The sequence below is a fragment of the Erythrolamprus reginae genome, chromosome 2, assembly GCF_031021105.1.
Source record: "Erythrolamprus reginae isolate rEryReg1 chromosome 2, rEryReg1.hap1, whole genome shotgun sequence".
Classification (NCBI taxonomy): Eukaryota; Metazoa; Chordata; class Lepidosauria; order Squamata; family Dipsadidae; genus Erythrolamprus; species Erythrolamprus reginae.
Genome location: NC_091951.1, coordinates 207,864,339 through 207,887,984, shown reverse-complemented (window position 1 = coordinate 207,887,984; position 23,646 = coordinate 207,864,339). Strand labels below are relative to the sequence as shown.

At 40.8% G+C, this 23,646-nt stretch overlaps 1 protein-coding gene across 7 annotated transcripts in view; it reads left to right on the top strand.

The window, feature by feature from the left end:
• The window catches only part of RFX1 (regulatory factor X1), a 59,522-nt gene that overhangs the window by 18,949 nt on the left and 16,927 nt on the right, over positions 1-23,646 (top strand). For 2 of the 7 annotated variants that reach the window (XM_070741533.1, XM_070741535.1), the window contains exons 6-12: positions 423-506; positions 4,865-4,957; positions 11,977-12,072; positions 17,147-17,242; positions 17,694-18,059; positions 19,925-20,019; positions 20,577-20,997. In XM_070741533.1, the coding sequence (XP_070597634.1) occupies positions 423-506; positions 4,865-4,957; positions 11,977-12,072; positions 17,147-17,242; positions 17,694-18,059; positions 19,925-20,019; positions 20,577-20,997 (1,251 nt within the window). The remainder of the gene's footprint in view (positions 1-422; positions 507-4,864; positions 4,958-11,976; positions 12,073-17,146; positions 17,243-17,693; positions 18,060-19,924; positions 20,020-20,576; positions 20,998-23,646) is intronic. The other 5 variants (XM_070741538.1, XM_070741539.1, XM_070741534.1 and 2 more) reach the window with 4 other exon arrangements.

Genomic DNA, 23,646 nt, shown 5'->3' with positions numbered 1-23,646 from the left:
CTCATGATCATTTTTCACACTTATGACCACTGCAGCATCCCCATGGTCATATGATCAAAATTCGGATACTTGGCAGCTAGTTCATATTTATGACGGTTGCAAAGTCCCGGGGTGATGACCTTTTGCAACCTTCTGACAAGCAAAGTCAATGGAGAAGCCAGATTCACTTAACAGCTGTGTTACTAACTTAACAGCTACAATGATTCACTTAACAACTGTGACAAGAAAGGTCATAAAATGGGACACGCTCACTTAACTATTTCAACTTTGCGACATATATTTTGAGCTCAGCTGTACTCATAAGTCGAGAAGTAATTATTGCCTTTACTGCATAATAAACGTACATATTTCCAAGTAAGAAAAATAGTGAAAGCGATTAAGGCCAAGGTTTCCTTTTTTTAATCATATTCTCTTATTTGCAGAGGTTATTGGTTCAAGCCAGTGTACAGACAAAACCTGGAACAGTATCTCCTCTGCAGCTTACAAGTGTGCAAGTTCCCCCACAGGTGAGTCTCATTTCTTTTACTGATGCTACCACAAGCAATTGGAAATGTTTTGAAGCAATCTCCTTTGTTCAGCAATATTGTCTGCTGGACAATATTCAAGTGCTTCATATATATTACTGTAAAAATGTGCTGCACTGTTTCGGGTATGAGATGTAGCTGCATTACAGTACTAGCTCATGCTAACATGTTTATTGCAAGAAATGTCATGAATTGCTTTGTGAAGATCACTAAGTAATAAAACACTTTTCACAGTTCACAAAATGCATATTAATTAGTTTATTTTATTAATACCTCATATTTTCATATGAGAAGAAGACCAAGGCATATAATGCTGAAAGAGATTAACCAATATTAAGGAAAGAATTAAAGTTTGATTAAGATGAATACATGAAGAAATAAGTCTTAAATTATTTTATACAGATGAAAGAGTGGAGATGTCAAATATTAAAACCAGTATCTTAAATCATGTTCATAATGGCAGCCAGTTCAGGTTTTTCAACGTTAGGATAATACTGTCCCTATATTTTGCATCAATCTAGTTGGCAGGTGCTGAGAATAGAAGTTTGTGGACACTCTTTCAAGAATGGCCTGATGTAAAATACTAAAGGCATGGGACCCTATGATAATTAGAGATAATTATATAGCCATTCCCCTTGCTATTGTCACTGCCTGGAGATCCAAATGCAGCTGAGAATCTCATATTGTAAAATCCTTCTCTCAAGGAGAATACAACCATAGACTGAAATGCAGTCTTAGAATCAATTCTCTGTTAATGATGTCTGGTTTAATTTTGATTTGCTTATTCATTAAATGTAGTACAGGTAGTCACATTTACAATCACATGATCAGCAATCTTTTGAAGTGATTATACCAGTGCTGAAAAACAAGGCTTATGATTGCTCCTTGAAGTTATTGCCATTATAAGTCCTCACAATCACATGATCATGATTCAGGCACTTGAAAATTGGCTCGCATTTACAGCATTTGCATTGTCCCATGGTCATAATTTGCCACCTTCTCAGCTGGCTTCCAAGAAACAGAGTTAAGGAGTAGCTGGCAAGTTGTGATCATGTGACCTGCTTAATGACTGTACCACTTAGGAGTTTCAGTGGAGGAAATGATAGATATGTATCTCTGAACAGTGGAGATGATGCCAAGGCAGAAACTGTTGACCAGGTGACAAGTCAAGACCAGGAGAATGCCCATTTGCACTCTGGAAGGCAGCTCATTGTGAGGAGATGCATAGGACCCAAAAGGCAACTCATCAGTAGAACACCATGAGTTGTGAAAGAAATATCAAGTTCATAACTTTGAATGGAGTCTGCTTAAAATTACTGGGTTTGCCAAAATCTTCACCTTCTACTGTAAATTTGGAATATATTATTTGTAAAAGTTACAGAGTCTGAACAATAGACTATCCTTCAACCCAGGTTATGTTAAAAATAAATAGAAGGATTTAAAACAATTAAAAGCAAAAAGCTTATTAAGAATTTGAAGTAAGAATGTTTAAAACAAATTAAGAAGATGATTGAGTTTGGAATATTATTTACTTTAAAGCATTTTTTAGTTTATTAAATAAATAATACAGGTAAAACTCAAAAAATTAGAATATCGTGTAAAAGTTCATTTATTTCAGTAATGCAACTTCAAAGGTAAAACTAATATATTAGAGAGACTCATTACATGCAATGCAAGTTCTGTCTGTGATTTGTCATAATTGTGATGATTATGGGGTACAGCTCATGAAAACCCCAAATCCAGCATCTCAGAACATTAGAATATTACTTGCAATCAATAAAACAAGGATCGTAAAAAGAACAATATCGGACCTCTGAAAAGTATAAGCATGCATATGTACTCAGTACTTGGTTTGGGCCCTTTTTGCAGCAATTACTGGCTCAATGAGGCATGGAAAGAAAGCTATCAGCCTGTAGCACTGCTGAGGTGTTATGGAAGACCAGGATGCTTCAGTAGTGACCTTCAGCTCTTCTGCATTGTTTGGTCTCTTTCCCTTGGCAATGCCCCTTAGATTGTCTGTGGGGTTCAGGTCAGGCTAACCTGCTGCCTAATCAGGCACAGTAATCCCACAGTCATTGAACCAGATTTTGGTGCTTTGGGGAGTGTGGGCAGGTGACAGGTCCTGCTGGATAATGAAGTCAGCATCCCCATAAAGTTCATCTGTGGAAGGAAGCCTGAAGTGCTCCAAAATCAGCAAATCAACACAGACTGTGGAAATTTCACACTGTACTTCAAGCATCTTGCAGTGTGTACCTCTCTGTTCTTCCTCCATGCTTTGAATCCTTGTTTTCCAAATGAGATGCAAAAGTTGCTCTCATCAGAAAAGAGGACTTTGGACCTCTGAGCAACAGACCAGGCCTGTTTTTCATTAGCCCAGGTAAGACCCTTCTGATGTTGTTGTTCAGGAGCGGCTTGACAAGAGAAATATGACATTTGAAGCCCATGTCCAGGATCCGTCTGTGTGTGGTGACTCTTGATGCACTGACTCCAGCCTCAATCTACTCCTTGTGAAACACTTTTGAATGGCCTTTTCCTGACAATCCTCTCCATGCTGCGGTCATTCCTGCTGCTTGTGCACCTTTTTCTTCTATTTTCTATTATTCTATAACTTTCTATTAATGTGCTTTGATAGAGCACTTTGGGAACATTCAACTTTGTTTGCAATTCCTTTTGAAGCTTTCTCTCCTTATGGAGGGTATCAATGATGGCTTTCTGTACAACTATCAGGTCAGCAGTCTTTCCCATGATTGTGATTCCTACTGAAGCAGACTGAGAGACCATTTAAAGGCTCAGAAACTCTTTGCAGAAGTTATGGTTTAATTAGCTGATTAGAGTGGGACACTTTGAGCCTGGAATACTGCAACTTTTCACAATATTCTAATTTTCTGAGATTGTGGATTTGGGGTTTTCCTGAGCTGTACCCCATAATCATCACAATTATGACAAATCACAGCTTGAAGTATCTTGCTTTGCATTAATGAGTCTCTCTCATATATTAATTTCACCTTTTAAGTTGCATTACTGAAATAAATGAACTTTTACATGATATTCTAATTTTTTGAGTTTCACCTGTATATACAATACATCCGAGGGAACAAAGATCTTGTGTTGATTTGCTGATACATATGATTTGTTGGCTTCATTAAGCAAGGGAAAGTTACAAATAATGATCTGATTGTAGATGTACAGATTGCTGAATGGGACTAAAGGTGCCAAGGATATAGTAAAAGGGAAATAAAAAATTGAAGAATCTAATACAAATAAGAGGTTCAATAAATTAAAAATAAAACAGAAATAAGAGATGGGGAAAAAATAGATAATGTGGTACTAGGAATTAAGAATTAATTTTGAGACTCTTTCAGGGGAACCTGATGAAGACATCAAAGAGAGGATTGTTGAATTTTTGGACAAAAGTTTTGGAATGGGATGAAGAAGTCATGAGTGCCTAAGTGGACAAAGTATATACATTTAGCACAAAATATGCAGAATTGTTGATTGATTGATTGTATTTATATGCAGCTCATTCCAAAATGGACTCAGAGCGGCATATAAATTAAGAAATGTATCAAGATATATCATTGTGCACTTTCAGAAAGTGTACAAAAGTTCATATTCTCCAATGTTTCAGGACTGAAATTCGGATTAGTAATTAAGAAGTAATTGTATTCAAAGATGTATTTATCAATATTGTACAATAAAAGTATACAGTACTTTTTGGCTGCTAAACAGAACAAAACAATTTTGTTGAAATAATTGGAATGAGTAATTTTAACTTTTAAGCAGCAGAAGTTCGAACTTAGAAAATGATCCAAAACAAGGAATAATGCAGCAAGTACAGCAAACAGTTTTAAACTTAGAAAACACACCATAAGCATGATTTTAAATGCCTAACCTATAGAATATAAGTGGGGCAACTGCTGCCTCTAACAGAAAAAAGTATTTCATTATTTGAAAAAGTTGAAACAGGATGTAATTTATCTACATTTGGGGGGCTGCTTTGGGTAGAGCCTACATATTATTTTTATCAAGCTTGGTCTTGTTTACTGCCCTTTGGAAATGACGAAAAACAGAAATAGTTGGGGCACTCTTTAAGGAACATTTTCCATGCACGTGTATATAATACAGTATCTTTGTATATAAATGGGACAATTTGTAGCATCATTGTAAATTGAGGCAAACAATAAAGCAATTTTTGGTACAACCTACTGAATATGTATAAATAGATAGTTTGGTCCAACGAACATAGCAATTTACCAGTTAGTCTTGCTTCTTAATGATTTGCTCATCTTATCATAGTTCTTCTAAAAATAATCAGGCCTTTTTTATGCCAATTGTTTTAGCGACTTGTGGTACAGAATACACAACAAACTAGCAAAGGAGGATCAATAGCTTTGACTGTACATGGTGTGCAACAAGTCCATTCTTCACCTGAGGTGAGTGATCAAATATATAGATTTAGATTTTTCAAGTTTTGTGTATGTAGATGTCCTGTTTGCTGTGTATCAAAGAAACTGCAGTGTGACTTTCATTGCCTTTGGGTGTTGCTTATCTTCACATCTGTCTTCCAGTTCTGTCTTTCCCTTTCCCTGCCTGCTTTTAGTTCCTTTACCTAGTTAGTCAATCCTGATTAAGTTTCCATCTCACTGTTAATTAGACCAAAAACAGGTACATAGTTTCTCATTCCAGCAATATTGTTAACTGTTGAAAAAAATCAATATGTGTTGGCCACTTAGATATCAAACAATCTCTAAGGCAATATATCCAAATGAAAAGCATGATTGCGGTCCTCTTCATAAGAAAAATAAGTTATTTTTTACCTACAATTTGACGTACAATAAAATGGCAGCTGCAGAATTTGATTGCATTAATTGCTTTTAAAGTATATATAAAGAATTTGTACTGCTTATTTTTTCTGTCTGTTACATTCTGTGATTAGCAGAGATCAGGCAGAATAGGATAAATCCAAGCAGAAAGACTGCCTGATGAATTGAATAGAAGGTGTATTTTTTCATGTAATTCCAAAACAGTACTTCTGAGATCATGGAAAGGAGAATGTAGCACCTATCCAAAACACTTTAAAGCAGCTGTATGTTATCAAAAGGGAGAAAGACACCATGGCTGCTTTAGAAAACTGAAGATAAATACTGAATTTGTATCATCTATATCAATGTTAGCAAATCTTTTCGGCACCGAGTGCCGAAATAATAATAATAATTTATTAGATTTGTATGCCGCCCCTCTCCGAGGACTGCGAGAAATGGTAGTGTGCATGCTGATATTCCAGAGGTCAGTATATATGCACTGGGAAGTTGATCCTCCGTTTTCCGGTGTGCGCATGCCCACTAGCCACCTAGTCTTCCAGTTTCTTGCATGCATGTGTGCATGAAGTGCATCTGACTGGTGTACACTAGAAACCAGAAGAACAGCTGCCTGGTGCGCATGTCAGGAAGATGATCTTCTGGTTGAACACTGGCCACCGGTCTTCAGTTTTTAGCATACATGCATGCACGAAGGCCAGCTGGCTGGTGCGCATGAACGTACCACAAACTGGAAGATTGTCTCCCTGGCGCGTACATGCACACCAGACAGCTGCTCTTCCGGTTTCCGGTGCTCCCGCATGTGTGAAGACCAGCTGGCAGGTGTGCTGGAACCCAGAAGAGCAATAGATAACAGTTTGCATGTGTAGAAAGATGGGTCTGCGTGCCACTTCTGACACGCATGCCATAGGTTCGCCATCACAGGTCTATATGCTCAGGAATACCTAAAGCACCATTTTGGAATTGAAATCAAAGTGATTCAGAGCTACAATGAAAACAACAGAAAACAAAGAAAATCTAAAAATCTATTAATCAGAACAGCTCTATGTGAACCCCAGTGGATGATGTCTCCCTGCTGAGTGGAATGAGGTTTTGTTTTGTATGCTAGGGAAATAGTATTCTGATGAATGTGGCTCCTTAGTTGCTTTCCCAATCCCGCCCCTACATTGTTTTGTACATTGGTTAATAATCTGGCTTTTCCTATCTGAGACCCATTTTATTCTACTCCTCATAATCAGAAATTCAGTAAATTAGTGTAAATCTGAGATTTAGGTTTCAGTTTTCATTGTGGGCAAGAATAGAAGACAGATCAATCTCTTCTGAAATGCCAAATTTATTAAAAGATTTTCTGCTTAAATACTCTTGAAATATATTATTGCACAAGATCTTCATTGCTGATTACCTCACACCAAACTTTAAATAATGGTAATTCTTAATAAATCTTAGCAATAGAGCTCTCAACCCGACTCATATATATTATGTCATTACAGTCCTTTCAATAGGCTACTTTCATCTATCTTATGCAGGAAAGATAATTCGAGAAAAAAAAGCTTTGTACAGTGGTACCTCTACCGACGAACGCCTCTACTTACGAACTTTTCTAGATAAGAACCGGGTGTTCAAGATTTTTTTGCCTCTTCGTAAGGACCATTTTCCATTTACAAACCCGCATCTCCAAAACTGTAACCGGAAGGGAGAAGCCTCCGTGGGCCTCTCTTAAGAATCTCCTGGGAGGAAACAGGGACGGAAAAGGCGGGGAGAAGCCTCTGTGGGGCCTCTCTAGGAATCTCTGGGAGGAAACAGGGCCTCCACCCTCCCCGTGGTTTCCTCAATTGCACACATTATTTGCTTTGATTCCTATGGGAAAAATTGCTTCTTCTTACAAACTTTTCTACTTAAGAACCTGGTCACGGAACGAATTAAGTTTATAAGTAGAGGTACCACTATATTATCAAAAAGCCCTTTCCTAGGACTATTCTGGTAATTTTTTAATCTGTTTCATCTCTTAGGGAATAAGTCATAATGTGATTTACAACTATGCTCTGCTGTGCTAACGTTGTTCTTGCAGAGTCAACACAAGCCTAGTATTTGTATGCGTTGAAGTACCAGTGATTTGTTGGCACTGAATATAAATTAAGATGTTTTAGAATCAGAAGAGAAAGAATTGTAATGATAAAGATCCCAGTAAATCAATAATTTGGCCTGGTACTTGATCAGACCCTCAGTGATCTTTAAAAAATTAGGAGAGATTTTGCTGATTCCATTTTGGTCTAATAACAAACAGTGAAAAAAATACTTTCTCCTGGGATAAGTAGCAGCACCTCTCGACAAATATCTGCTTGGCAAATTTAAATTGCATATTGGTAGTTCTCAACGTACAACCATTTGTTCAGCAACTGTTCAGAATTACAATGGTGCTGAAAAAATGATGGTTGCAACTGATCCTCATAGAATTCCATCTGTCCCGGCACCCCTGCAGTCATAGGATTACAATCTGGGCACTTGTAATCCAATTTACTGTTACATCCTACATATAATTCCAGGGAAAAATATTTAACAGAGATGAAAAGAAAGGGACAGAGAGACAGAGTTAATGAGAGAAACGCAAGTCTCCCAAAAGCTAAGACGAGGAAATATGACAAAGTGTATATAGCACTTGGCTTTACTGTGACTACGGTGCGAGACAAGGAAAAATCAGTATGTCTAGATTGTGTCTAAAAATATTGGCAGAGGACAGCATGAAGCCAAATAAATTAAGGTGTTACTTAGACACATTACACTCCAATCACGCTGATAAGCTGCTTGAATTTTTTCAGCGAAAATGTGCCAAATCATCCCAATGAAGAGTTGGGCGGGTCAAAATTGTTTACTTCTTCTGGGGAGGAGGGGGGATAACAGAAAATAATTGAGAAGCACTGCTTTAATGCCTGTGGCATTCAGTTAACAATGACAACCAGAATTATAGGAATCCCCATTGTTAAGCAATGCAGACAGTTTATTACTGCTTAATAGTAGAAATTCCAGTCCCTATTGCAAGTCTAAGACCACCTATATGTAATAGGTATGTTATGTGTTGCAGTTGATCCTATATGCATGACTCAAAAGAGGTATTTATGGCTGACAATGATAGTTTAGGCTGTATAGAGCTGTTTCAGTCTTCTGTTTCTGAAATAATGTTAGCGGCGAGGGAAGGGAAATGACATACCGGTAAGTATTTTGGTAGATGATTTCTTTTTGGTAGATGATAATTGTTTCTAAAATTGCCTAGAGGAATCATCTCGTATGGGCTGGTATTTTGGGAATTATTGGGGATTACTGATCTTGCATGTTAGTTTTTGATAATAATTTAGTTTTTGATAATAATTTAATAATTAAAATAATTTTATTTCTCACTTAATTAATGAAAACAACCACTGAGAGTTTTGGAGGAACCCTAGTGCATTTTAAAAATTAGTTCACTATAAACACAAATAATGTAAAAATAAAAAAACAGCAGCAACAAAAAGGCAAGATTTTTAAAAGACAAACTAAAGAATCGTTTTGGCAAAGAATGTTGCATAAAGATAAATTCAGTATGATCTCAAAATCTGAAGTTAGTCCACTAATATGGATTGTATCTAGGTTTATCCAGCTTTCATTGGTGGTCAATCTGTAAACACAAATATGCAAAATTAATTATGGGGTGGGGTGGACCCAGAGACACGTGTCCTACATGGGACTTGTACAATAGTTCCGTCTTATTCCTGGTGTTGTGTCCACTGATCTTCCCCTGCCTCCAACTCTTGAGCGAAGTACGAGGGGGAAGAAACTCTTGCGGGTTGCCTACGGAAGCCGAGCTGACAGCCAAACATCTAGCTGGGCTCAGTGGTGCTTCCTTGACTCTTCCAAACATGTCCCCCTCTCTCTCTCTTGGCAGGGGTGGGAGAAGAGTGCATGTAAGACACAGCCCTAGGAGAAGGAACCTATTGGCTGCACTCTGAACAGAAAACATCTTCCTCCCCTTTCGCTCCAAGAGGCTGCTCAGGCACAATGAGTCTCATGAGCACTCATTCCTGGCAGAGTTTTGAAGAGAGAAAGATTTCTTGCGTGCAGCATACAGCCAAAAGGTTCCTTCTCCTGGTGCTGTGTCTTATGTGTAGTCTCTCCCCCCCCCCCCACTTTCTGAGAGAGAGGGGGGGCACATTTAGAAGAAACAAGGAAGTGCATACTCGACTGGTTCTGCCACTGAGCCTGGCTAGAAGTTGGCTGTCAGCTCAGCTTCTTCCCCCTCCTGCTTCGCTCGAGATCACCAAGGAACAAGTGGCTATTCCTGCAGGGGATTCCCACGCACTGCCCTCACCTGCACACACACACACACACACACATTTGAAGGATGTGAGGAGGGCAGATGGAGGATGGGGAGCCCAAGGCAGCCAGGGAGGGAGGGGATGGTGGGGGAGGCAGAGCCAAAGGGGCGGCGACAGGGACATGTGCTGCTTAAGCCCTGGGCTTGTGGGCTGGTTGTACCCAACTGGCCTCGCATGCAGGAGTGTGTTTCAAATTGCCCTAGGCAGAGCCCAGAGGAGCCGAGCGAGTCCGACAGGATGTGTGCGCACCTGCATCCCGCTTGCTCTCACTCTCCTGGCCGGGAGCCGCTCTTTCTCCGACAGGCACGCTTTTGGCCAGGAGAGACAGAGAGAGAGAGAGAGAGATCAAATGAGAGGCGGTTATGCGCACACCTTGTAGGACTGGCTTGGCTGCCCTGGACTGCTTCCAGCAGCGTTTTAAAAACTCGCTCCTGCCTGTGAGGAGAGAGCAAGGCAGGGATCGATGCTCACCTCCTCTTCTTCTTCACAGGCAGGAGCGTGTTTCATTCTGCTGTTGGCAGAGCCCAGAGGAGCTCTGCCTCTTACTTGCTCATTTGCTCTTGCTCTCATGGCCAAAAGAGTGCCCACCACAAAAGGAGCGGCTCCCAGCATGTCCCCCACTTTCCCCAGAAAGTGTGTGTGGGGGAGCTTATTTGGCTTATTTCAATGCATATCAGAATATGTCTTATTTTGGGGAAAACACTGTAGCAATAGGATGGAGTGGGGATGGAATGGCATTCAGTGAGATGTCCCAGGGCTCTGCCAGGATTGAAGGGGATCCTGCAGAAGATGCCCAGGAGAAAGAGAGAGAGATAAAGTTGTTGATTGTAAGCTCCTTGGAGCTGAGAGGAATTGTTGCAAAACTGAGTATCCTGGACCACTACGCAACTTAAAAAATGGTCTAGTAAAAAGAAAAGCCAACCAAAAGAGCAACATGCAAACAAAAGCAAATGAAACAATGGACTGCTAAATTAGCCACGCCCACCCAGTGACATGACCACCTAGCCATGCTCACCCATCGGGTCCTGCCTCCCAACAGTCTGGGTGACTGTCAGTTGGCCCCCTGTTTAAAAAGTTTGAGGACCCTGTTCTATAACACTGTTTTGTTCAAAGATTACAGGTTTCCTTGGGGCTAATTTCAGCTTGTCCCACAGTGACCTCAGAATGTTTGAAAGTTACTGTGACATAATTGTTTAACACTGTATGGATAGATTTGTTTATATCTGTTTCAGCATTAAGTTGGGAGATCAGTCTGTCATGAATAATTTCTATCTTTTGTTATCAAATAAATTTCAGTTATTGTAGCCTTAATAACAAAAAAAAATATTGAAAAAGACCTAGCCTATCATTTGATTTGTTCAGCGTTATCCTTCAGACTCTTCCATATCATTCAATCCAAGAGGAGATTCTTCGGGGTTCTTAGGTTAGCTGATTGAAGTTAAACAATACAACTTTCCTCTTCACTTCATATACATATTTTTGAGCCATTGAGGTTAATTTAATTATTCATCAAATTTATATAACTGCCCATCTTGCAAAAGTAATCCTGCACTATACAACAAAAAACAAAGAGTTTGAGACCATTAAACACAATTAAACAATATAAATAAGAACACAGGCGAGTAATCCAACATCTTGTACACAATATCTTGTGGGCCCTCTATTTCCATGGGGTTCCCAAGGCTGCTGGAAAATCTAATTTTAAGAGATTTTTAGAAAGTGAATAGAGTTAGAACCTGTAATAATAGGTTTGGTTATTTTGAAAGAGCTTTGATTTTTGGTTGGTGACAACTCTAATTTTCTTGACAGAATCATGAAATCTCTACGTTAGCTCTTGTTAATGACATTCAGTTTAGTAATCTTGTATTATATTGGTCCTGAAACATTTGTCGTTTAAAACTGAAACTGTTTTTTGTGTAGGTTTGTTTTAGACAGTTCATGATTATTCCATTTTTATCTGAAGTAAACAACTTAAGAACAATATTAGGAGCTGAGACCATATCTGAGACTATCAAAAATATCAAAATCCACCCCTCTAAACCTCTAGAAAAAGTACTTGAAAAATGGAAGGTTAATATTCATTTCTTTCCTAGATGCTTTTTTTCAATTTACAAAACAACAACACTGTAAAAATTGTTCCCAGAAAGGGAATATTTCCAACCTGGAAGAACCTTACTGATTTCTAGCTAAGATCAAGCGAGCATGAATTGTAAAATATATAACACAATCCATCAGTTGTGCCTTTGTCCTATACCCAGAGAGGGTAAAGTGCTCCTCCTTGCCTTTCAGCGCTCCCCTGTCCAGAACAGTAACTCTGCCGCTAAACCAGGACAAGTACAGCAGCTCCAGGTCCACGGAGTCCAGCAAGTGCCTGTTGCACAAGAGGTGCTGTATTTTTGCTTGCATCAGACTTGTGGTCCTCCCCAATTTCAGTCACTGCTTTTTGGATGACAAGAATTCAAGCCTAATAAGGTGTTACCCTGGATTCTTAAATTGTTGCCCGCTAACAATTTCTAAGCATCCTTGGAAATCTTCACCCATCTTTCAGTTGGTATTTCATTGCATGTAACTCAGAACTTAATAACACTTTCCTTTCATCAACTCTCAGATTTGTGTAAGTCCTAAAAACAAGCATGTAAGCATCTACTGTGGCCCATTCCTGTTTCATGTCCACTTCTCCTAATGGCAGATTGTATGTGTTTTATATGTGTTTCACAGCTAATAAAAATGTTTTTGTGAAATGTTGTTTTGCTTGTTGAACCATAATATCCTATTACTGTCTATTTTAAGAACCAAAGTTGTTAAATGTGAGGGGTGGGGGAATAGCTTTGTTATTTAAAATTAATTGCATTATATTGAATGCATAATGCATGCTCAACCAAAAGCAACACATTTAAAGGCATTTTCCTGAAAATAATAATTTTGTAAGTACTTTTTAAAAAAAAAAATTACAGATTGTTCTTCATTATAATGTGTTTTTGTGTAAGTCTTCAAAAAGAAAGCCCTGGAGAATTACAAAGACCATTCTCCCACAATACCAGAGAGTACAAATTTTCTTACGCTGCTTTATGTAGTTAATCAAGGCCAAAAAAAAAGGCCTTTCTGATTTAGGAACTTACTCTAGATCTAGTTTTCCATAGGGATCAAATCCTGAACTACTTTACAGTCAGCTTATTTGGCATGTAATAAGTAGTCGTTTAATAATGTTTCAAAAATCCCTCTGCAGAGTTTAAGTGATGAATACTAGCCAGAGGAACTTGCACAATTTTCTCCCCTTTTACTAAAGTACAGTTGGGCCAAGCATTCTACAATGGGATATATCATTACTCTTTCTTCTGGAGGCAGAGCTAGTAGATTCTGATATGCTTCTCAGGAGAGGAGATAATTCCAATCTTGGTTGTGACTCTACCTTGTTTTGGAGAGAATGCAGGTCTGTCAACTGCATTAGCCATCTATGCAACTAAGGTTCCATTAATAGCCAGAGTTTCCTTCATTCTTTCTGTTTTAATTCCTTGTCTTATACTATACATACCTGAGAAGACCAATAATCATTAAACTCATGGATCTTGCTGGCTGTGAGCATGTACAGAACTGCTTTGTTGGCTTGAACTGAGCAAGAAAGAGGGCTGGCTCGCATTGCATCAGTCTCTGAGCTGCCGACCACAATTGCATGTTGCTTGTAGCCTCAGGAGACAATGTCATGAGAATCAAATAACCTGGGCATGCAAAAGGAAGGAAATGAACGACTACCCAATTCTTCTCTGTTCTTCACAGAAGGAACAAGGGTGCTTTAATGGCTCAACTGCCAAGTAAATAGCATATCTATGAAGTTGCCATACTTTTTGAATACTGAAGTTTCCTGATGATGATTTGATAATGATCAGGTGGTCACTAGTTAGGCTGTGGTCTTGCCATCTCTGGTCTTTCTCCTCCTGGGGTTGAGGTGAGAACCCCATATTGAGATTGATCCAGAAAAGGGGAACAAAGGCTGAGGGGTGGGGGGTGGGGGCAAAGGCACTTTTTCCAAAAAGCAAGTGGACTTTCTTGGTTTTGTGTTTGAAAACATTTTACTTCTCATCCAAGAAGCTTTTTCAGTTCTAAATGAATGATGGGAATGGAAGGATTTATATTCTTTACGGTCGTCTTTAAAGAATGTCTGCCAAGAATATAAATCCTTGCATTCCCCACCAATCAATGAAAATCTCTTTTTCATCTTTTGCTCCAAAAACTTACTGTATGTCTTCCACCAATTTCTGCTAATGCCCGGGCTCCTGAAACTGGTGTGAAGCTTCTAATTGCCTTGCCTGTCGTACTATTCAAACTTACTCAACCTCTTAACATCCCAGTCATGGATCCTGTTGGCCTCACCCAATCTACTAACCTAGGATTAGGATAGAGGATTTAATTTCCCAGATCCCAGCTGAATGAAGATTCTCAGTCATGCAGATCATCGTTGTCCCAAAGGTACTTTTTCAAAAGGCAACTGGACTGTTTTATGAGAAAGAAGAAAAAGAAGAAAATGTTTTGCTTCCAGTCACAATTGAGGAAGCTTCTTGGATGAGAAGTGAAACGTTGTCTTCTTCTTTCTTAAAAAACAATACAGATGCTTTTTGAAAAAGCACCATTGAGACAGATCCTGGCTGCTTACAACTATAGACCTGGAGACTGAACATCCTAAGATTTAATAACACAATTATTAAAGGTAATCCTTGACTTACAGCTACAATTGGAACCAGAATGCCTGTTGCTAAGTCATGGGAGTGTTAAGTGAGCTGGACCTGATTTTATTATCTTTATTGCTTCATTTATTGCTACATTTCTTGTTAAGTGAATCACTGTGGATTTTAAATGAACTATGCAGTCATTAGTGAATCCAGGTTCTTTATTGACTTTGCTAATTGGAAGGCCCTTGGAAAGTTGCAAGTGGCCCTGGGATACTGCAACCATTGTAAATATATGTGGGTGGTCAAACAACCAAATTTTGATCAAGGATGTTGTGATGGTCACAAGTAAAACGAATTATTGTAACTTACTTCGTCATAACTTCAAATGGTTATTAAATGAATGGATGTAAGTCAAGGACTACCTATAATTATAAAGAGGTTGCATATTCTTATATATGTAGTCACACTCCAGGTTTTCTGAAGACAGCTTAAGGAAGGGAATTTTATTAACACCAGCTTCTACCACTCAAGTCTTCATCTTTTTACCAAAGGATTTTAGAGATAGACTATAATCTATCTATAATAGTGGTTTCATAGTAGTAATTGTGAGAAGGAACATGGAGTCCCAGTGGACAGTCACTTAAATATGAGATAGCAGTGTGCTGCAGCTGCCAAAAAATCCAATACAATTCTAGGCTGTATTAACAGAGACATTGAATCAAGATCATATCAAGTGTTAATACAACTTTATAATGCGTTGGTAAGGCCACACTTAGAATACTGTGTTTAGTTTTGGTTTCACCAATGTGAAAAATATGTTGAGGCTTTAGAAAGTGTGCAAAGAAGAGCAACAAAGATTATTAAGGGGCTGGAGGCTAAAACAAATGAAGAACAATTGCTGGAATTGGGTATGTCTAATTTAATGAAAAGGAGGACTAAGAGTAACATGATATCTCAGACATGATATCTCACAAAAAAGAGGGGGTCAAGTTATTCTCCAAAGCATCTGGAGGCAGAACAAGAAGCGATGGAGAAGCAACCTAGAACTACCGTAAGGAGAAATTTCCTGACAGTTAGAACAACTTGCCTCCAGAAGTTGTGAATGCTTTATTACTGGAAGTTTTAAAGAAGAAATTGGACAACAATTTGTCTGAAATGGTATAGGGTTTCCTGCCTGAGCAGGGGTTTGGACTGGAAGACCTCCAAAGTATCTTCCAATTCTGTTATTCAAACCAAAGCACATTCATCAGTGCTGATACCAATGATGAAGATGTTCATCTTCTCATCAAGAAATTCTAAAGGAAAGACTCATCGATTATTTAATTTAATTTTATTTAATTTTATTTAATTTAATTTAATTTTATTTTATTTTATTTATTTATTTATTTATTTATTTATTTATTTATTTATTTATTTATTTATTTATTTATTTATTTATTTATTTATTTATTAGATTTGTATGCCGCCCCTCTCCGTAGACTCGGGGTAGCATACAAATCTAATAAATAAATAAATACTATTTATTATCTACTAGAATCTGTCATCCAGGAACTTCCAACTAGTTTTTCCAGCCCTAATATGAACATTATTCAAGCCCATGCACAACGTAGCCATTAAACACTTAACATGGGGAGGGCATTCATTATTGCCCTAGAAATAGGTTCATTGTTGGTCAAGAAATAATACTGTGTCATCCATTCCTCGGTGTCTAAGCCCAATCTTTATTCTCAAGGTCAGTTTTGTCTTCCACTGGGACTTCCTTCTTCCCTAGCTACAAAACCCAACTAGAAAAACGTTATCAAGCTTTAGCTGAGAAGGAGTTCAGAGTCTCTAGTGACTTGTAATATTCCAGCTTGGCTGTACCAACTGTAGTCTGCTGAATTACGTTTGCACCAAATAAGCATAAGAGACTCAGAATAATCCTGCCCTATAGGGAAGAACAATTCATTCCACTATAAAACTAATCATTTTATCCACTTTCAATAGACATCTGTAGGATTGCTACACGATCTTCTGTGATTTAACTTTTCTGTGCAGAAAATTGTTTTGAGCAAGAATTACAGGCCTTCCAGATGTAAATCCACCTCCAGGATGTTTATTCCCACTGTAGAATGACCTGGTTTTACTGTGGAATAATGGTTCGTTTCAAGTTTTCATGAAGCTCCTTTTTCTCCACTAGAAGCAGGATATTGAACCCACCCAGATATTCACACGCAGAGGAACTTGCAAACAAATTACCAGGGCTCCAATACATTTGAGCAATTTCTCAACTATATCTTTACCTACTCTTACTTTTTAAATATGTGCTTCTTTTGAGCTTTCTCCTGGATTGTTACTCTAGTACTGGGGGTGGAATTAATTTCTCCAAAAGGAAGCACATTAGAATCTAACTCTACTTTATGAACAAGTGAGAATGACTGTTGTAGAACGCCCTATCATTAGTTTAGAAAAAGGACATTCATGGAAAATCTAATGAATCGTTTTAAGTCATAGTAGTGGCTCGAATGTGGGCATGCACATGTACATGTACATGCACTCTAGAGTCAGTTTTTGATTCCTGGTGACTGCCTGGACTAGTCCCTGCAGTTTTCTTATCAACGTTTTTGAGAATTGATTTGCCCTTTCATCCTTCCTAGGGTTGAGAGAGCGGGACTGACCCAAGGTTATCCAGCTGGCTTCATGTCTAAGCAAGAGTAGAATTAATGGTCTCCCAATTTCTAGACGAATGCCTAAGCCATTTGACCAAACTAGATCCCAAAGTACACTAATGGACTCTGGTGTATTTCATTCCACAGAGATCTGTTGTGCAGACAACTCCCACAACTCCCAAAGCAGGTACAGTTCAACAATTGGCAGTGCAAGGGCTCCAGCAGGTTCATGTTACCCAAGAGGTAAGTGTTTGTCTTCTGCTCTTGGGTTGGCCTGCATTTCCATTTCTTGTATCCTGTAGCCGCCCACGGGGTCTTTCTGCCCTCTGAGCTAGGTAACTAATGTCAGAAAGCCCTGTCCTTAATTCTCCTGCAAAAATACTCCCCTTATTTCATTCAAGTGATCCCAATAGTCCTGACCCAGGATCAGTCTACCCTGTCCTCCCATCTTTCTCTTGTGGGTGTGGTGTGTAACCATCCAGAGATTTCTGCCACTGACCACTCTACTTGCCCAAATAGTGAAGTGGGGAAAGACCCTGAGCTGTGACAGTTTCTTGGTCTGAAGATCCCGTTTGCTTTATAGAATATAGAATAGCCAGAGTACTGGGACCTTCTGTCCTCAGCCTCAACCTTTACATTCTTGTTTCTTTTTCCTTTAGCTCTGATTGCTTTAGTCTTTCTGTTTATTGTCTAGAATGCAGACAGTGGTCCTTCTAAGAGCAGTCAGCAGGAGCAGCAGCAGGAGCAACAAGGAGTACAGCAAAGCCTCTCCCTAGAGTGCAGCAGCAGCAGCAGCAGCAGCAGTGCACCCCAACTGACCAGCTGCTGTTTACCTGGCCCGGAGCACAGGCTCCACTACATGCACTCACTAGATTCTGCCTCGGAGCAGTGGGTGGAGCTGGTCCGCATGCTTCCTCAGCCACTCCTCTTGCCACAACAGAAGGTGGTGATAGAGCAGCTACCATTCCTCTCCTCTCATCACTCCAGCCCTGACCAGAGAGTCAAGATTCAGAGAGTCCCTCAGGTGCTAGTGTTTGGAACAGCAGCTACAGCGCTTAAAGTAGGTCCAGCAAAGGGCAATAACCGAGATCCAAGAATAGCAAGCCCTGTGCACGCCACTTCTTAAGCAAGAGAACACAGAGGAAACTAGCATCCTTCCCTCCAAAGGGATCTCGCCTTAATCATTGGTGGTGGTCAAACGGCAATTTCCCCTTCCCCCATACTCTGCCAGAGCAGTTGAAATTCTTGGACCTCTTTAGACTTAGAGTTGATTTTGCTTTACATAAATAAGGGGTAAATACAGGAATTGTAAGATGTGTGTGAGAGAGAATCGTTAGAAATATGATGACTTAGGGCAGTGATGGCAAACCTTTTTTTCCTGAGCTGCCGAAAGTGCGTGTGCCAACACACCCATAATTCAATGCCGCCATGTGCCATACACACCCCTGTGTGATTCCCCCTGTACTGCCCCACCCGCACATGACAGGGCGGCTTACAACAGCAGTACAAATATAAGAATAATACAGAACAGTAAAAGAAGTCGCATAATTACCTGAGATTAAAACATACAAACTGAAAAAAAACCCATTAAAAAGTTATTATAAAAAAGAAAAGAAAAACACACTCATATACATACACACCATTACCCATTACCCAACTTTTAACCAATCCCCATTACCCAACTTTTGGTGGACCCAATAAGCCTGTTTTTCACACTCCCCAGGCTCCAGAGGCTTTCTTGAAACCTGGGGAGGGCGAAAACGCTCCCCCCTGCCCTTCTGAAGGCTGAAAACTCCCTTCCAGTGGCTCTGCCTGAGCCAAAAATCAGCTGGCCAGCGCGCAGATGCATGCTGGAGCTGAGCTAGGGCAAAAGTTTGTGTGCCAGTAGATATGGCTCTGCATGCCACCTGTGGCATGCGTGCCATAGGTTCGCCATCACGGGCCTAGGGAAAGGGGGGGGGAAGCCCTGGGGTTTCTTTATTTCTGGCTTTCACATCTTTATGTAAAACCATCATTAAGTCACCATAAGCTACTGACATAGAGGTTAGAATGCAGTACTGTATTTCAGGCTGAATCTGCCCACTGCCAGCAGTTGATTCTCACCAGCTCAAGGTTGATTCAGCCTTCAATCCTTCCAAGGTCGGTAAAATGTGGACTCAGATTGTTGAGGCCAATATGCTGACTCTAAACCACTTAAAGAGTGCTGTAAAGCACTATGAAGCGGTATATGCCTAAGTGTCATGGCTATTTTTATGGGAAATATCTAGCCTATCTTTAATTTCATTTTGGTGGACATGGAACTTATAATATAGGTTTTAATAGCTGGTCAGGATTTCAGACTGGGTTTGTGAACAAGGTTCAGTCTACAAAAGAGGAATAATGAAATACTAATAAAAATATTTTCTTATAATAAAAAAACACTGGACATCTTTGTAAAGGGTCATTTTGCACATGATGGAAGGGTAAACCTAGTACAAACAACTGCAGCCAACTATAGCTCTGAATAATTGTACTGTATGGTGTTTTTCTTATTGTGGTTGCAATACTTCCAAGAATACTTGCATTTTTTACCATAGCTCTGTGCTGTGTGGGGAAATTTACTTTGCATTCCTTTCTTAATGATTGTATTGCTGAACTTATTTTGTCTAATCAGAGGACCTGCAGTGCCTTTCACTTACACACAGAATTCTTATTCCATAGAAATTCTGGGGTGAGGATTAGCCTTTGATCAGAAAATCCATGATAACTGAATGTCAGATACAGGATAAAAGCAATGCACATGTGTGGAAGAAAAAGGATTCTTGTGGCCCAGTCGTGCTTTAGGGAAGTCTATTGGGAGGGGCAGGGAAGGGAAAGGGACAGTAAACACAGCCTTACTTCTTAATCTCAGTTTGCTTTTCCTTTCCTTGCTGCTTGTGTGCTCAGGTCCAGCAGCTTCAGCAGGTTCCTGTGCAACATGTCTATCCTAATCAGGTTCAGTATGTGGAAGGAGGAGATGCCAGCTACACAGCAAGTACCATGTGAGTATAAAGAAGTCAAGCTTATCCTGCCTATGCTATCCTGAAGCCTGAGCCTAATAATTTAATTGGTCAGATTCAGGGTGCCAAAGCCACTGCTCCAAAAAAATGGCATGCTATTGTTTTTCACACAATGGCAAAATGTTTCCTTCATGTTGTGTCTAAACCAACAGATTGCATATTTTTTTTCTAAACCATAGAGATAACCACTATTCCAACAAAATCTGGAACTGAAAATATTTCAAGAAAGAATCTTATGCTACCTTAAACATCAGTTGATCCATTGTGTCCCAGTTGTATCTGATAGGCTGTGGTAGGAGTGCCCATTACATGCCAGAGAAAACCTGGCAAGAACAGGATGCCTAATAAGCGATTGTTGGTATTTTTACAGAAAATTTTAAAATAATAAATCTATTGCCAGCGATGTCCTGCTTCTTGAACTTTCCTCCTCTGTGTCTGTCATGCAATTCTGGATATATGCAGTTGAAGTTTTCTACTCTAGGTTGCTGTTTTCACCCAATGTGGGTATGTGCTTATTTGACTGTGTTCTTCCATTTCAGACGCTCCAACACTTACCCTTACACAGAAACCCCTCTCTATACTCAAAACACTGGAGCAAATTACTATGAATCCCAAAACACCCCAACGCAGGTCTCCAGTCCAGCAACTTCACAAACAGTGGCCAGCAGTGGCTCTGTACCTATGTATGTTTCTGGAGGACAAATCATAGCCAATCCAAATGGAAGTAGCAGTACAGCAGCAGCAGCAGGGGGAGGAGGAGGAGCACCAGCATCAGCAGGAAATGGTGCTGGTGGCAGCAGTACTGCTGGAGGAGGAGGTGGTGGTGGTGGAGGAGGAGGAGCTGGTGGTAGCAGCAGCAGCAGCAGCAGCAGCACAGGGACTTATGTGATTCAAGGAGGTTACATGCTGGGAAGTTCAAGCCAATCCTATTCACACACCACCCGTGCCTCACCTGCAACAGTAAGTTTTCCACTGAAATATTGGCTTGTTGATTCAAAGGAACTGGAAGTTTCTTTTCTTGCTGTCAGTGCAACTAATATTTTGGAAAAGCAATGTATTGTGGGCGGACTGCTCTAAAAGACAGCTTAGTGTACTTGTTTTACTAGTCTCCCTGAAAAAGATGCAACTACAAGAGTGTTGGGCTATTGTTATGTTACACCCTCAACTCCCCAAAAGAGTAAACTGTCCAGAGTCATTCAGGTGAGATGAGTGGCCATAGAAATTGAATAAATAAATGAATAGGCAAAATTATGGATAACACATTATGCTATATATGAGTATATATTTTGAATATACAGTGATACCTTGTCTTACGAACCCCTTGTCATACAAACTTTTTGAGATATGAACCCGAGGGTTAAGATTTCTTTGCCTCGTCTTTGGGCTCTCTTACTGCGTGTGCGCTTACTTACTGATGCAGGGATTCCCCTGCCTTGTGACAACCCCCAATGGGATTTCCCATTCATTTCCCGCCCCCGCCGAGATTCCCCGCCTCCCGACTGCCAGCTGAAGCGCCTGGGATTTTCCCTTGGCTTTCCAGGGGCTGGCCAAGATGCCCCCCTTCTTCCTCCTTCTGGCCGGTGGAAGGTGAAGGGCTGGGGGGTGGGGTATCAGGCCGGCCCTCCTTTGGCCAATTAGCTCCTCCTGTCCAGCCCAAAGCTGGAAGCTCTGCCCTTCCCCACACCTGGCTTTGGCCCCTCACGGGCTTCTGGCAGGAAGGGGCGGTGGGCGCTGGAGGACCGGGGCTCCCACAGACAAATTTTGCCGCCGCTTCCTCGCCTCTTTTCTCATTCTGTTCGCCTCCACTTCATCCGCCAGCCTTCGCACTTTTCTTTCGGCTTCGAGCTGGACAGGAAAAGCTAAGCGGACGAAGACATTGCCAGCCCACCGGTGCTTTTACATTGATTCCTTAGCTGCCTCCTCCTCCCCTTCCTCCTCCTCCTATATTCCGCCTCCCTCCCAGCCTCTGGGCCACATTTGCCTTCCTCCACCACCACCAGTGTCCAGCTCCTCCTCCTCTTCTCGCTTCTTTACAAGATGACAGCCAGGCGGTGGGGCGGAGGCTTGGAGCAGCGTGTGTGTGTGTGGAAGAGGTCCGTGGGAGAACTGGGGGAAGCCGCAGCCACTGCCCTGTGAAAGGGACCCGGCTGGGAAGCTCCCAAAGGTGATCTTTGTCCCCCCCCAGGAGAGCAAGCAGCAGGCGTGGGCTGGGGTCTTTCCCCTGGGGGTAAAGGTGGTGGTCGTGGGGTGACTTTGCTGCAGGCGGGTGTCTAGGCACCGCAGCTCCCCCCAGTTCTCCCGCGGACCTCTTCCACACACACCCGCCACCCCCAGCCTCCGCGGCGGCGCCCGGCTGTCATCTTGTAAAGAAGCGAGAAGAGGAGGAGCTGGACGCCGCTGGCGGCGGAGGAAGGCGAATGTGGCTGGGAGGGAGGCGGAATACAGGAGGAGGAGGAAGAGGAGGAGGATGGAGGCATGGAGGAAGGAAGAGGGGGAGGGAGAGAGGGAAGGAGGGAGGAAGAGAGGAGAGAGAGAGGTTTCTGCTTGAAGTTACAAATAGGGGTGGTGGCGCAGCGCAAATCCAGCAAGGACTTCCCCAACCTTTCCCCAACCGCTGCCGGTCTCCCACAAGACGATCCTAGAACCCCAGTGGGGCCTCCCAGACACAAAAAAATCAGAGAAGACGCACGTACAAACAGCCCGTGCGTTTCCCTCCCTTCCCTTCCAGTCATTGTAGCCAGACAGTAACTGTCCACCCAATCCACCCACGAGGCTCCCTCCCCGTCTTCCCCCCTCCTCCACCCACCCCTGAACGATCTGAATGCCAGCGGTAATGAGGCAAAAGCGGTGAGTTTTCGGCTTGCAGGCATTATTGGCTTTTCCATTGATTCCTATGGGAAACATTGTTTCGTCTTACGAACCTCGTCCCAGAACCAATTAAGTTCGTAAGACAAGGTATCACTGTACTCCAAAAGTTTACCTATAATCTCTCACTAAACTGAGATTTTAGTAGCATAATTTTTTTTAAAAAAATTGTTTCCTCAATATCAAAGAAAATTTTTAAACTTCAAAGTTAATTTTCCCACAAAACCTCAATAAATGGACCTAAACCTAAACCCATTTTTTCTAGCTGATTTAAATCCTCTGGCAATTTCTCATAAGATTTCTTCTCCTGAAGGGGCTTCTGTTTTTCAATGTTATTCTTAGTGAACTTCTTTGTATTTTATTTTTTGAGGGAATGGAAGGTACTGGTGCTGTGGGTAGGTTTTTCTGCTGCAAAGTTCTGTGGTTGTCTTGGGAGTTCACTTGTGGTGTCTTCCTGGTGTCACTTGTGGTGTCTACTTACAACAACCAAAAGTTGCAACAGCCAAAGATTCTAAATCTGTTTTTATCTCCCAATGGATCCTTGTGGGAAGCAAGAATCAGGGTAACTTGTGTCTGCTGAATAGCTCAGATTTTATGCATTTTTCTTTTAGGCCACAAGGGGGACATGATGAATTAATAGTTAGAATTAGGGTTTTGGCCTAATATTTCATTTAAGTATCCCAAAAGTATTTTTTTTCTTTTGTTTTCTTTTTTCTTTCCAAGAGGTAACAGGACTTTCATGGT